The 12,475-nt window shown below is 41.4% G+C and overlaps 1 protein-coding gene across 1 annotated transcript in view; it reads right to left on the reverse strand.

The window, feature by feature from the left end:
• The window catches only part of LOC103279899 (IgGFc-binding protein), an 80,301-nt gene that overhangs the window by 17,464 nt on the left and 50,362 nt on the right, over nt 1-12,475 (reverse strand). The window contains exons 19-21 of the mRNA XM_016996031.2: nt 10,375-10,945; nt 3,875-4,470; nt 2,005-2,566 (exon numbers count right to left, since the gene is read on the reverse strand). Of these exons, the coding sequence (XP_016851520.2) occupies nt 2,005-2,566; nt 3,875-4,470; nt 10,375-10,945 (1,729 nt within the window). The remainder of the gene's footprint in view (nt 1-2,004; nt 2,567-3,874; nt 4,471-10,374; nt 10,946-12,475) is intronic.

Consider the following 12,475-nt stretch of genomic DNA (forward strand, 5'->3'; position numbering starts at 1 on the left):
TTGTTGTATGAACATAGAGGCATGGATGAGGAATTGTGCTGCCAAGTTTAGTGTTTCTGGGATGTGTAGTTTTGTTGTTTGTCCTAGGCCGAAATTACATTACCCTTTTATATATATAGACTAGCTGTGCCCGGCCACGCGTTGCTGTGGCAAAGTATGGTGGTATGGGAAATAAAGTATTGAGAAATTGGTGGTAGTTAAGGTAAAGGGTAAAGGTTTTCCCCTGACATTAAGTCCATTATAAATGGGTTATATAGCTGTGTGGAAGGGCCATATAATCCAGTTAAAATCTGATAATCTGTATTTTATAGGCAGTGCGGAAGAGGCCTAAGTGAAGCCTAAATCTGCCTGTCCCCTGGGCTGAGTGGGTTGCTGGGAGACCAAGTGGGCGGATCTTAGCCTTCTAACTGGCAGCAATTGGATAAAAACAATTCTTCCTCTCCCTCTAATTAGGACTTTATTTTTCTTTTCTTTTTGTTGTATGAACGTAGAGGCATGGATGAGGGGCTGTGCTGCCAAGTTTAGTGTTTCTGGGATGTGCTGTTTTGTTGTTTTGTCCTAGGCCAAAATTTCATTACCCTTTTATATATATATAGAAGGGGAAACAGCAAGAGTCCTGCTGGCAATGCTTCCTGATGGAAAATTGAACAGTTCCTACCATGTAGACTCCCTTTGCGTTACGTAAGTGTGACCTTCCCAAACAATGCAGAGGTAGCCATATTGACCATAAAGCAAAACCCCAAATCTATACTGTGGTGATATCTTCATTAGCCAATCAAAATGTTGCAAAATCCTAATGCTATAATGAAAAACTATCATATCAATTTTGTGCCTATTTGGTTCCTAATAGAAGTACCCCCACAGAATATTTTGTCGTTAACCATGAATACCACTGAATGACATTAAATTACTTGGCTTGTAGTTCCAGGATAATGGAGGACCTAGAGAATTTGGTTACTTCTCCAGCACAACTCTATCATAACTTCCAGAGGAAGCATTTAAATTTTACTATGGACAAGCCACTAGTTTTACTTACCCTTGTCCCCGCTTAAACCTTACCTTAAGGGAATAATTAATCTTAATTTTAATCTTTTTATTATGTACTTGCACAACTACCAAGGAGTGGGTTGGTAGGCTAGTAGGCCAGGATGCCTTGTTTTTACATGGTTTTACTGTTTTACATGATTTTACTGTATGTATGGGTAAGGGTGTACGTTTTGTATGTTTTACATGTTTTGATATGGTCAAAACTGACTAATCAATAAAGAGTTGTTGTTGTTGTTGTCCAGAGGAAGCATAGCATAGAATCACTTGCAGGACCTAGCAAATTCCTAGATAGACCATTTCCCCCAAAAAACACAGATAACTATGACCTGTTTAAATTGTTTTAAATAGTGTTGTTTGATGTCTAAATTGTTATTTTATGATTTTATGTGATTATACTGGGCTTGTTCCCCATGTGAGCCGCCCCGAGTGCCCTGCTGGGGAGATAGAGGTGGCATACAAAAATAAATTTAATATATTATTATTATTATTATTATTATTATTATTATTATTATTATTATTATTTAAAAAAGACCAAATCACATGTTTGCAAAAAAAAGGTAAAGGTAAAGGTTTCCCCTGACGTTAAGTCCAGTCGTGACCAACTCTGGGGGTTGGTGCTCATCTCCATTTCTAAGCCAAAGAGCCGGCATTGTCCATAGACCTCTCCAAGGTCATGTGGCCGGCATGACTGCATGGAGCGCCGTTACCTTCCCACCGGAGTGGTACCTATTGATCTACTCACATTTGCATGTTTTCGAACTGCTAGGTTGGCAGGAGCTGGGGCTAACAGCGGGTGCTCATTCTGCTCCTGGGATTTGAACCTAGGACCTTTTGATCCACAAGTTCAGCAGCTCAGCGCATTAATGCACTGTACCACCAGGGACCCCAATGTTTGCAAAAAGCTTCCCTCAATTACACAGTCCCTTCTCTTCTTGATTTAGATCATGTTGCACTCACGGCAGAAGGTTGAAGATCTCCACTGGTGTATGGTAATCCCAGCAGCTTGGCAAGCTTTGGCATAGTTGGCGATTGCAGCACAGATGGCAGTGTAATGTCCCTTGAAGAAACAGGCATCATAGACACAATCCAAGAAAGCGTCTTCTGGGTCAATATGTGCATGGCATTCCCGGAAAGGCCCGTCCTTGGCAACAATGAGCCCACAATCTTTGCCCGAGGCACGCTGCTGCTCTCGCATGGCCTCGATACCTGGACACTTTGGATCAATGATCTCATTGCACTTTGGGTCAGGTTCCTTAGTGTTCCCAAACACTGGGATGCTGGGAACAAGGGTTTTACCAGGCACAAGGGCATCATCTTTACAGTCCCCATTGAAGTTCCCACACAGACCATTCAGGATGCCTGCATATGTGCCGGGGACGGAGACAAAAACATGGCCGTTCCAATCGAAACTGACTGAAAGGCTAAACCTTGTCTGGATCACAGCACGGTTGCCCTGCCTGAATGCCTTGACTCTTCCTCCAAATGAGCTGTAAGGAAGGGACGTCAACACACCGCCAACCTGTAAAGAAGGGAGAGATGGCCGAAGTTAAACAAATGTAGATAAAGACCCAGAGAAGAGCAGCAACACAGCGAACTAATCCCCACTGACATAGTCCTCTCTAGATAAAGACTTGTCTTTGAGCAGTGGTTCTCAATCTGTGCGTCCCCAGATGTTTTGGCCTTCACCTCCCAGAAATCCTAACAGCTGGTAAAATGGCAGGGATTTCTGGGAGTTGTAGGCCAAAACATCTGGTTAAGAATCACTGAGCTAGCCACATATCATATCCTTTAGACCCCTCAGCTTTTGGTTGGTCACAACATTCATATGGCAGAAGATTGAAGCATAAAGTGCTAGCAATGAACAAGAAAATGCTATATGACTCAGATCCAAGTGATTTGGTAGATTGTATCTCCTTGTATGGTGCTGAATTGTTTTAATAGCTTTTTAAAAACAATTACAATTGTATTTTGATTGAATTATTTCAATAATTGATTTAGTTTAACTCTATTTCAATGTTTAACATTTATGTTTTTAACTGTATCACTTTATAAGATGTCAGCTGCTGGCTGTCCTGCTCCAAATCAGGCTTCAAATAAATAAAATAAAGTACAGTAGAATCTCGCTTATCCAACGTAAACGGGCCAGCAGAACGTTGGATAAGCGAATATGTTGGATAACAAGGAGAGATTAAGGAGAAGCCTATTAAACATTAAATTAGGTTATGTTTTTACAAATTAAGCACCAAAACATCATGTTGTACAACAAATTTGACAGAAAAAGTAGTTCAATGCGCAGTAATGCTATGTAGTAATTACTGTATTTACAAATTTAGCACCAAAATATCATGATATATTGAAAACATTGACTACAAAAAAGTGTTGGATAATCCAGAACATTGGATAAGCGAGTGTTGGATAAGTGAGACTCTACTGTATGTGTGTGTATGTATATGTATATGTATGTGTATATTGATAGATAGATAGATCCTTTGCTTATTCTTTTTTGTACAAGGTTGATTTATTAACTATGATACATATCACGTAAGGCTTTTAAGTTTTACACCATTCCCAATGAGACACATACAAGACTCTGTAGCAAATACAAGATTTTTTTTTCTTTTAAACTCAGCTGAGTTTAAAATAAAAATAAAGTATATATTTAGCAGCTTTGAGTCCACATACTGGGAGAAGGGTGGAATAAAAATAAAGTAAATGAATAGAGTAAAAGGTTAAACATAAATCACTTAGCTGAGGATCAGCCAACTTAGACTGCACACAGGGAGGATCATGCTCATGCTCATGCTCAGCAGCTGTTTCTTCAACTCACCAAGATTTTACCAGGATACCGCCTGCTGGCAACAATCTCCTTATCATAGACATTGACTTGCACACTCCGAGTCCAGGTCACACGATTATTTCCCCGATATTCATTTTCAACATACACACCGAACCATGGCACGTCCTTTACGGTTTCATCCACTTGAGAAAGCACATAGGAACAGCTCCCTTGGAAATCAAACCTGCAATTGTCGTAGGTACAATAGTGGGGGTCTCCCTGGGCAGTGCAGTTGCCGAAGTCAATGGGGTAGCAGTCCCGTACGCCCTTCTGCACGTCACATTTTTCTGAGGCTTTGCAAGCACTGGGTCCACATTCCAGGTGCCTTGTGGCTGGGTTGCACACACAGAGCTTTGAACACTGGTCGTCGGCCCAGAATCTCTCATTGGGGGCATAGAGGCGTCCTTCGTAATAGCATCCACAGCTGCTCCTGGGAATGCAGGTCCCATGGCTCAGCACAAAACCTTCTTTACAGTGGCAGCCTTCCACACAAACAGCCGGGCACAACAGTTGCCTTTGATCCACACAAGTCGCAGGGCAATATGTTCCACATTGCTGGTACTCGCTGTTTGGAGGGCACTGTGGCACTGTGCAAAAACAGTGAAGGGTTACAATAGTGAATATGGCACTGGCCACCATCATACGCTATGGGAGGGAAAGGTTTCTTACTATGAAGTATGTCAGAAATTAGACACTGCCAAATTGGATCTCTCTTGCCTTTTCTGAAAGGCTCCATAAACTTCCAGGAAAGGGATTAATTTAATTACTATTTACTACATTTATATCCCACTCTTCTCACCCCAAAGGGGACTCACAGCAGCTTACAAATCAAATGAATATGCAATAAATTATTAGCATTGCAGTATGTTAAAGCACTAAGCTGCTGAACTTGCAGACCGAAAGGTCCCATATGTTCAAATCCCGGGAGCGGAATGAGCATCCACTGTTAGCCCCATCTCCTGCCAACCTAGCAGGTCGAAAACATGCAAATGTGAATAGATCAATAGATACTGCTCCGGTGGGAAGGTAATGGCACGCCATGCAGTCATGCCAGCCACATGACCTTGGAGGTATCTACGGACAACGCCGGCTCTTCGGCTTATTTATTATTTATTTATTTAAAGTATTTATATTCCGCCCTTCTCACCCCGAAGGGGACTCAGGGCGGATTACAATGAACACATATATGGCAAACATTCAATGCCAACAGACAAACAACATACATTAGACAGATTCAGAGGCATTTTTATCATTTTTCCAGCTTCACGATTCCGGCCACAGGGGGAGCTGTTGCTTCACCATCCAGTAGTGGCTGTACTTCCTCATTCCGTTCCTCATGTTTTGCTGGCAGTTTTATGGTGTTGTAAATTAGCCTCCCGCATAAAGCGACCCTAAATTTCCCTAATTGACAGGTGCAACTGTCTTTCGGGGCTGCATAGGTCAACAGCAAGCCGGGGCTACTAATGGTCGGAGGCTTAACCCAACCCAGGCTTCGAACTCATGACCTCTCGGTCAGTAGTGATTTATAGCAGCTGGTTACTAGCCAGCTGCGCCACAGCCCCGCTTAGAAATGAAGATGAGCACCAACCCCCAGAGTCGGTCACGACTGGACTTAATGTCAGGGGAAAACCTTTACCTTTACTATATCATTATATATTCATTATATATTATATTCTGCAGATCAGTGTGGTTGGAGTAAATGTATACACAAGGTTGTCCTGTTACTATAGACTCACTAGTAATACAGGATAGAATAATAATTACAAACGGACTATTATTTATAATTCAAGAACATCGGGGAACAAACACATTAGGACTGTTTTACAAAGATATACCAAACATTATGTTCATGCTTGAATGTCTTCCAAAATAACTAATAAGTTCTTCCATAAACTGTGTGGTCAACACTTTAAATAAATCCAGTATTGTCCCATTCAAGTTCAAACTGAGATAAAAAGTCTTAGGAGAACGTGATCAGAAAAACAACAAGGGTTCCCGAGTGTTTATACTCCTTGTACTTTGTAAAACAGTCCTAATGTGTTTGTTCCCCATGTTCTTGAATTATAAAATAATACTCAGTTTGTAATTATAATTCTATCCTGTGTTACTAGTGAGTCTATAGTAACAGGACAACCTCATGTTTACATTAAATTTAGTGTAAATTAAATCTGTGTAGTTAGCGTGGATTAAATGTATCACATGCTCTACACATGGGAACACCTCTTCCACAAGTGAGCGTCTCTGAATTTACTGGCAGGACCACAGATTCTCAGATAGTAGGCCAAAGATACTAATAATATCCCAGATACTCATACAGTAGAGTCTCACTTATCCAAGCTAAACGGGCTGGCAGAAGCTTGGATAAGCGAATATCTTGGATAATAAGGAGGGATTTATTTATTTATTTATTTATTTATTTATTTATTTATTTATTTGCAGTATTTATATTCCGCCCTTCTCACCCCGAAGGGGACTCAGGGCGATTACAATGAACACATATATGGCAAACATTCAATGCCAACAGACAAACAACATATATAGACAGACACAGAGGCATTTTACATTTTTTTTCCAGCTTCACGATTACGGCCATAGGGGAGCTATTGCTTCACTGTCCACTAGTGGCTGTACTTCCTCATTCCTTTCCTCGTGTTTTGCTGGCAGTTTTATGATGTTGTAAATTAGTTAAATTAGCCTACCACATAAAGCGTACCTAAATTTCCCTACTTGACAGATGCAACTGTCTTTCAGGGCTGCATAGGTCAACAGCAAGCCGGGCTATTTAATGGTTGGGGGCTTAACCCGACCCGGGCTTCGAACTCATGACCTCTCGATCAGTAGTGATTTATTGCAGCTGGTTGCTAGCCAGCTGCGCCACAGCCCGGCCCTAAAAATTCATTTATAGCCATCTACGGTGACACCACAGATGGAAGACCATCATGCTCGATTAAGGAAAAGCCTATTAAACATCAAAATAGGTTATGGTTTTACAAATTAAGCACCAAAACATCATGTTATACAACAAATTTGACAGAAAAAGTAGTTTAATACGCAGTAATGTTATGTTGTAATTACTGTATTTATGAATTTAGCACAAAAATATCACGATATATTGAAAACATTGACTACAAAAATGCATTGGATAATCCAGAGGCTTGGATAAGTGAGACTCTACTGTACTTGTGTAGCCAAGATGATATGCCCGCAAACATGAGAAAACATCCCATCACTCAGCTTTCCCCAAGTACAAAAACTTTTCGGAGGAGTAGGGGGTGAACCTTAAAAGAGCTTATCTTCTCCCCCGCTCAAATAAAATAATACAAAACAGACCAAGTATACTGACCAGGCTCAGTTAACAAGGATTGCTGATTGTTGGGAGGAGGGGATTTGTAATACCAAGAGAGGAGAAGGAAAGGAATTTTATATCTGGAATGTTGAACCTTTATTGCACAAAATGAGCACAGCATCCATTTGGATCAGGGGTCCCCAAACTAAGGCCCGGGGGCCAGATGCGGCCCATCGAAGCCATTTATCCGGCTCCCACAGCACAAGGGCAGAAGGGGGTTGGGCTAAATGACCCAAGAAGTCACTTCTTCTCTTACAACCATTATTATTATTACTGTATTATTATTATTATTATTATTATTATTATTATTATTATTATTATTATTATTATTATTATTATTATTATTATTATTACACAGCAAACAAGATAGATATGTTGGATTTCATATCACAAAATCACAAGTCGAACACTTCCCAAGTGTTTAGGACTGTGTGATGTATTTTCGGATGATGAGCGCAGATCTCAGCAGGGTGGCTTTTTGCAGTTGGCAGATCGTAATTTTGTCAATGTCTATTGTTTCCAAATGCCGGCTGAGATCTTTTGGCACGGCACCCAATGTGCCCATCACCACCGGGACCACCTGTACTGGTTTCTGCCAGTCTTTGAAGTTCAATCTTGAGGTCCTGATAGCGGCTGAGTTTTTCCTGTTGTTTTTCGTCAATGCAACTGTCACCTGGGATGGCGACATCAATGATCCAAACCTTTTTCGTTTCCACAACTGTGATGTCTGGTGTGTTGTGTTCCAGAACTTTGTCAGTCTGGATTCGGAAGTCCCATAGTATCTTTGCTTGCTCATTTTCCAATACTTTTGCAGGTTTGTGATCCCACCAGTTCTTTGCTGCTGGGAGGTGGTACTTGAGGCATAAGTTCCAATGAATCATTTGGGCCACATAGTTGTGCCTCTGTTTGTAGTCTGTCTGTGCAATTTTCTTACAGCAGCTGAGGATATGATCAATGGTTTCGTCGGTTTCCTTGCACAGCCTGCATTTTGGGTCAACAGCTGATTTTTCGATCTTGGCCTGAATTGCCTTTGTCCTGTTGGCTTGCTCCTGGGCTGCAAGGATCAGGCCTTCTGTCTCCTTCTTCAGGGTCCCATTTGTGAGCCAGAGCCAGGTCTTCTCCTTATCAGCTTTTCCTTCAATTTTGTCAAGGAACTTCCCATGCAATGTTTTGTTGTGCCAGCTGTCAGCTCTAGTTTGTAGTGTGGCTTTCTTGTACTGGTTTTTTGTCTGCTGTGCTTTGAGGAGTTTCTGATTTTTGACTTCAATCAAAGCAGGTTCTTCACTTTGCTTTACATATTCTGCCAGGGCATGTTCTTCTTCTTTGACTGCTTGTTTGACTTGTAAGAGTCCTCTGCCCCCTGATCTTCTAGGCAGATATAGCCGGTCAACATCACTGCGAGGGTGCAGGGAATGATGAATGGTCATGAGTTTTCTTGTTTTTCTGTCCAAATTGTCCAGTTCCATCTGTGTCCAGTTTATGATGCCAGCAGTATATCTTATGACAGGTATGGCCCAGGTGTTTATGGCCTTGATGGTGTTGCCTCCATTGAGCTTGCTTTTGAGAATTTTTCTGACCCTTTGTGTGTATTCTTTACTGACCACAGTCTTCACATGTTCATGCTTGATGTTGTCCAGCTGTAATATGCCCAGATATTTATAGGCCTCTGGCTGGTGACACTTTATTGTTTGGCCATTAGGCATATTTATGCCCTCACTTTCAATGATTTTTCCCTTACTGCATTCACATCTTTCATGAGAGGCGCCAGGTGTCTCTTGGGCACTGTTTTTAGAGTTGGGAGCCGCTGTCTTATTGCATTTGCTGCAGCATGAGCCATGATCTTATCCTTGAGCTCTTGTTGTCTTGCTGTCAAGGTTCCTGGTGGTTCAACAGGTGTTTCAAGTGCTGGTTCTTCAAATTCTTGCAAAAGCTCCACACTTTCTTCTGGTTCAATCTGTTCCACCATTCCAAGTGTTGCTGGAGTCTCTGCTGCTGTCTGTGCTGTGGTCTGATGGTAATTTGCTTTGCAGATTTTCTGGATTTCTTCGAGTTCAACTTCACTGAACACTTTGTTTCTGATTATGAATCTTCGTTGGTCAGCCAGTCGGGGTTCTGTTATCTGTGAGTCAGGGTACTCTTGTTTCCATAGCTGATGCATCCTTTTTTGGTAGCCGCGCTTTTCAGGTTCAGAGTTGTAATAGCATTTCATGACTGTGCGGTTTTCTGGCATTGTATATTTCTGCCGCTTCTGTGACTGTTCATTTGGGTTTTGATGATTCCGTAGCCCAATTGTCGATGGGTGTCCAGAATGAGCAGCATCCACCGCGGTCCTTTTTATCCTGGGCGACGACCGAGCCAGTATAGACTTCGTTTTGGTTTGCTTCTCCATATTATTATTATTATTATTATTATTATTATTATTATTATTATTATTATTATTAACATTGAGGCTGGATGGCCATATGTCAGGGATGCTTTGCTTGTGCTTTTGGTGCACAGAGGCAGATGGGGGTTGGACTAAATGTCCCAAGGGGTCTCTTCCAACCTTCTTTATTATTATTTTATTATGACACAGCAAACAAGATTGATATGCTGGATTTCATATCACAAAACCACAAGTCGAACACTTTCCAAGTGTCTAGGACTGTGTGATGTATTTTCGGATGATGCGCGCAGATCCCAGTAGGGTGGCCTTTTGCAGTTGGCAGATCGTAATTTTGTCAATGTCTGTTGTTTCCAAATCCTGGCTGAGATCTTTTGACACGGCACCCAGTGTGCCGATCACCACCGGGACCACCTGCACTGGTTTCTGCCAGAGTCTTTGAAGTTCAATCTTATTTTATTATTATTATTATTACTATTAACATTGAGGTTGGGTGGTCATCCATCAGGGGTGTTTTGCTTATGCTTTCGGTGCACAAAGGCAGAAGGGATTCGACTCAATGGCCCAAAGGGTCTCTTCCAACCCTCTCTTTTGTATTGTTATTATTATTATTTATTATTATTATTTATTGCTCAGTGGCCAACTAAAATCCAGCCTTCCAGCTGTCTGAAGGATCGTGAACTGGCCCCCTGTTTAAAAAGTTTGGGGACCCCTGATTTGGACACTCTAACAACAAAACCAGTACAAAACCAGTACACTTACAGCATCCAGCAATTTTCCTCCATTCGCCAATCTGGACTCCCTCTCTCTGGCAGGTATCTGCGTAGGCCTTCAGGGCATCACACAGGGTTGGTCTGTGGCCTTCGTTGGCACAAACATCATAGACACAGCTCTCAAAGAAGAAGGTGGGGTTCACCTTGGCATGGCAAGAGGCAAAGGGGCCATTGGGTGCAGTTATCAGGCCACAATATTCCTCGGATCCATACTTTGTGACCAGATCAGGTTGGCAAGGCTGACAAGGCCCATGGCAATCATGCCAGCAGTTGTCATCTTGGCCCTTCAGCCACCAGCTCTCGCCAAAGGCATTGGCATCTGGAGCCAATGTTCCTTCTGGTGTCATGAAGTCATCTTTGGGATCCTCATTATAGTTCCCACAAAGGCCAGCGACAAACCCAAGATAGGCACTGCTGAGGGTGACTCGTACATCGTGGTTCCAGTCATAGCTTATCCTGAGCTGAAAGTAAGTAAAGACGACGACGGAGTTGCCACTCTGTACAAGCCACAATTTCCCACCTTCCAGACTGATGGGTAAGGCCATCCGAATCCCATTGACCTGCATCAGATGGGAAGAAAATATCAATGCTCAGAAAGTTAGGAAAGGGTTTTGCTAAACTTAGAAAATAAACAATTACATTTTTAGCAAGGCTTCTTATTTGCTGAGAAGCACAAAGTGTTGCTAGAATATCTCTCTCTCTACCTCTCTCTACCTCTATCTTCCTCTATCTCTTTCTCTCCACATTGTAATGGCCTCCAACCTCTTCACTAATAATCTAGGCCAGTGGTTCTCAACCTGTGGGTCCCCAGATGTTTTGGCCTTTAACCCCCAGAAATCCTAACAGCTGGTAAACTGGCTGGGATTTCTGGAGTTATAGGCCAACTGTCACACCACCTTGCTATAGATACCCAGTCAGACACAGAAGAAAGTCTTTTGAAGTTTTATTAAGCAAAGCAAATATATAAATCAAAGCAGGCAGTTGAAAGGGTTTTCCAAGTTGCAATGAAAGAGTCAATAAGAATCCAAATAGTTCATAAGTCATGAAAAATCCATTAGTCCATAAACCATAGCAAAACTAATAATCCATAAGGCAAGGCAGTAGTCAGGAGATCCCAAAAACAAGGCCCAAAAGAACAAAGATCCAGGAAAGCTCTTCCTAAGCATGAAATGAGAACATCCACACAGATGAAGCGAGGATTTGCTTTGACAAAGAGCTATCTGCAAGGAGACACTTTTAAAAGCACCCGAGAAAGGCATTTCTTTTCCCAGAACTGGCTTCTTTCCCGCCAGTCTCTCACTCCTTCGGACCTGAGAACCTCTCCAAAACAGATGGTCCTCCCTAGATAAATCAATGCTTACACCAGGGGTCCTCAAACTTTTAAAGCAGAGGGCTGGTCCACAATCCTTCAGACTGTGGAGAGGCCGAATTATCATTTGGGAAAAAAACTGAACAAATTCCTATGCACACTGCACATGTCTTATTTGTAGTGCAAAACAACAACAACAATGAAAGTACAATATAATATTTAAAAATGAAAACAATTGTAACCAACATAAACCTATCAGGATTTCAATGGGAAGTGTGGGCCTGCTTCTGGCCAATGAGATAGTCAAGTTAATTAGGATTGTTGTTGTTGTGTGCCTTCAAGTCATTTAAGACTTTGGGCGAGCATAAGTCTAAAATTATTTATTTATTCATTTACTACTTTTATTTATTACATTTATATCCCACCCTTCTCACCCCAAAGGGGACTCTGAGCAGCTGTATGCACATACAATATATTATATTATTAGCATAGCACAATATTAGCATTATATATTACTATATTGAACTATACCACTATACTGTAATATTATACGTAATATATATCATATAATTAATATTATTATATGGTATTATTGGTATTGTATTGTATAACATTATATTATTATAATATTATATGTATATACAATATATTATATTATTTAAAATGATATAAAAATATTATATTATAAAACTGAGGGCGGGCGCCAGGTAAATGACCTTGCAGGGCCGCATCCGGCCCCCGGGCCTTAGTTTGGGGACCCCTGGCTTACATTATTGTTATC

This window comes from Anolis carolinensis, unplaced genomic scaffold, assembly GCF_035594765.1.
Source record: "Anolis carolinensis isolate JA03-04 unplaced genomic scaffold, rAnoCar3.1.pri scaffold_10, whole genome shotgun sequence".
Taxonomy (NCBI): Eukaryota; Metazoa; Chordata; class Lepidosauria; order Squamata; family Dactyloidae; genus Anolis; species Anolis carolinensis.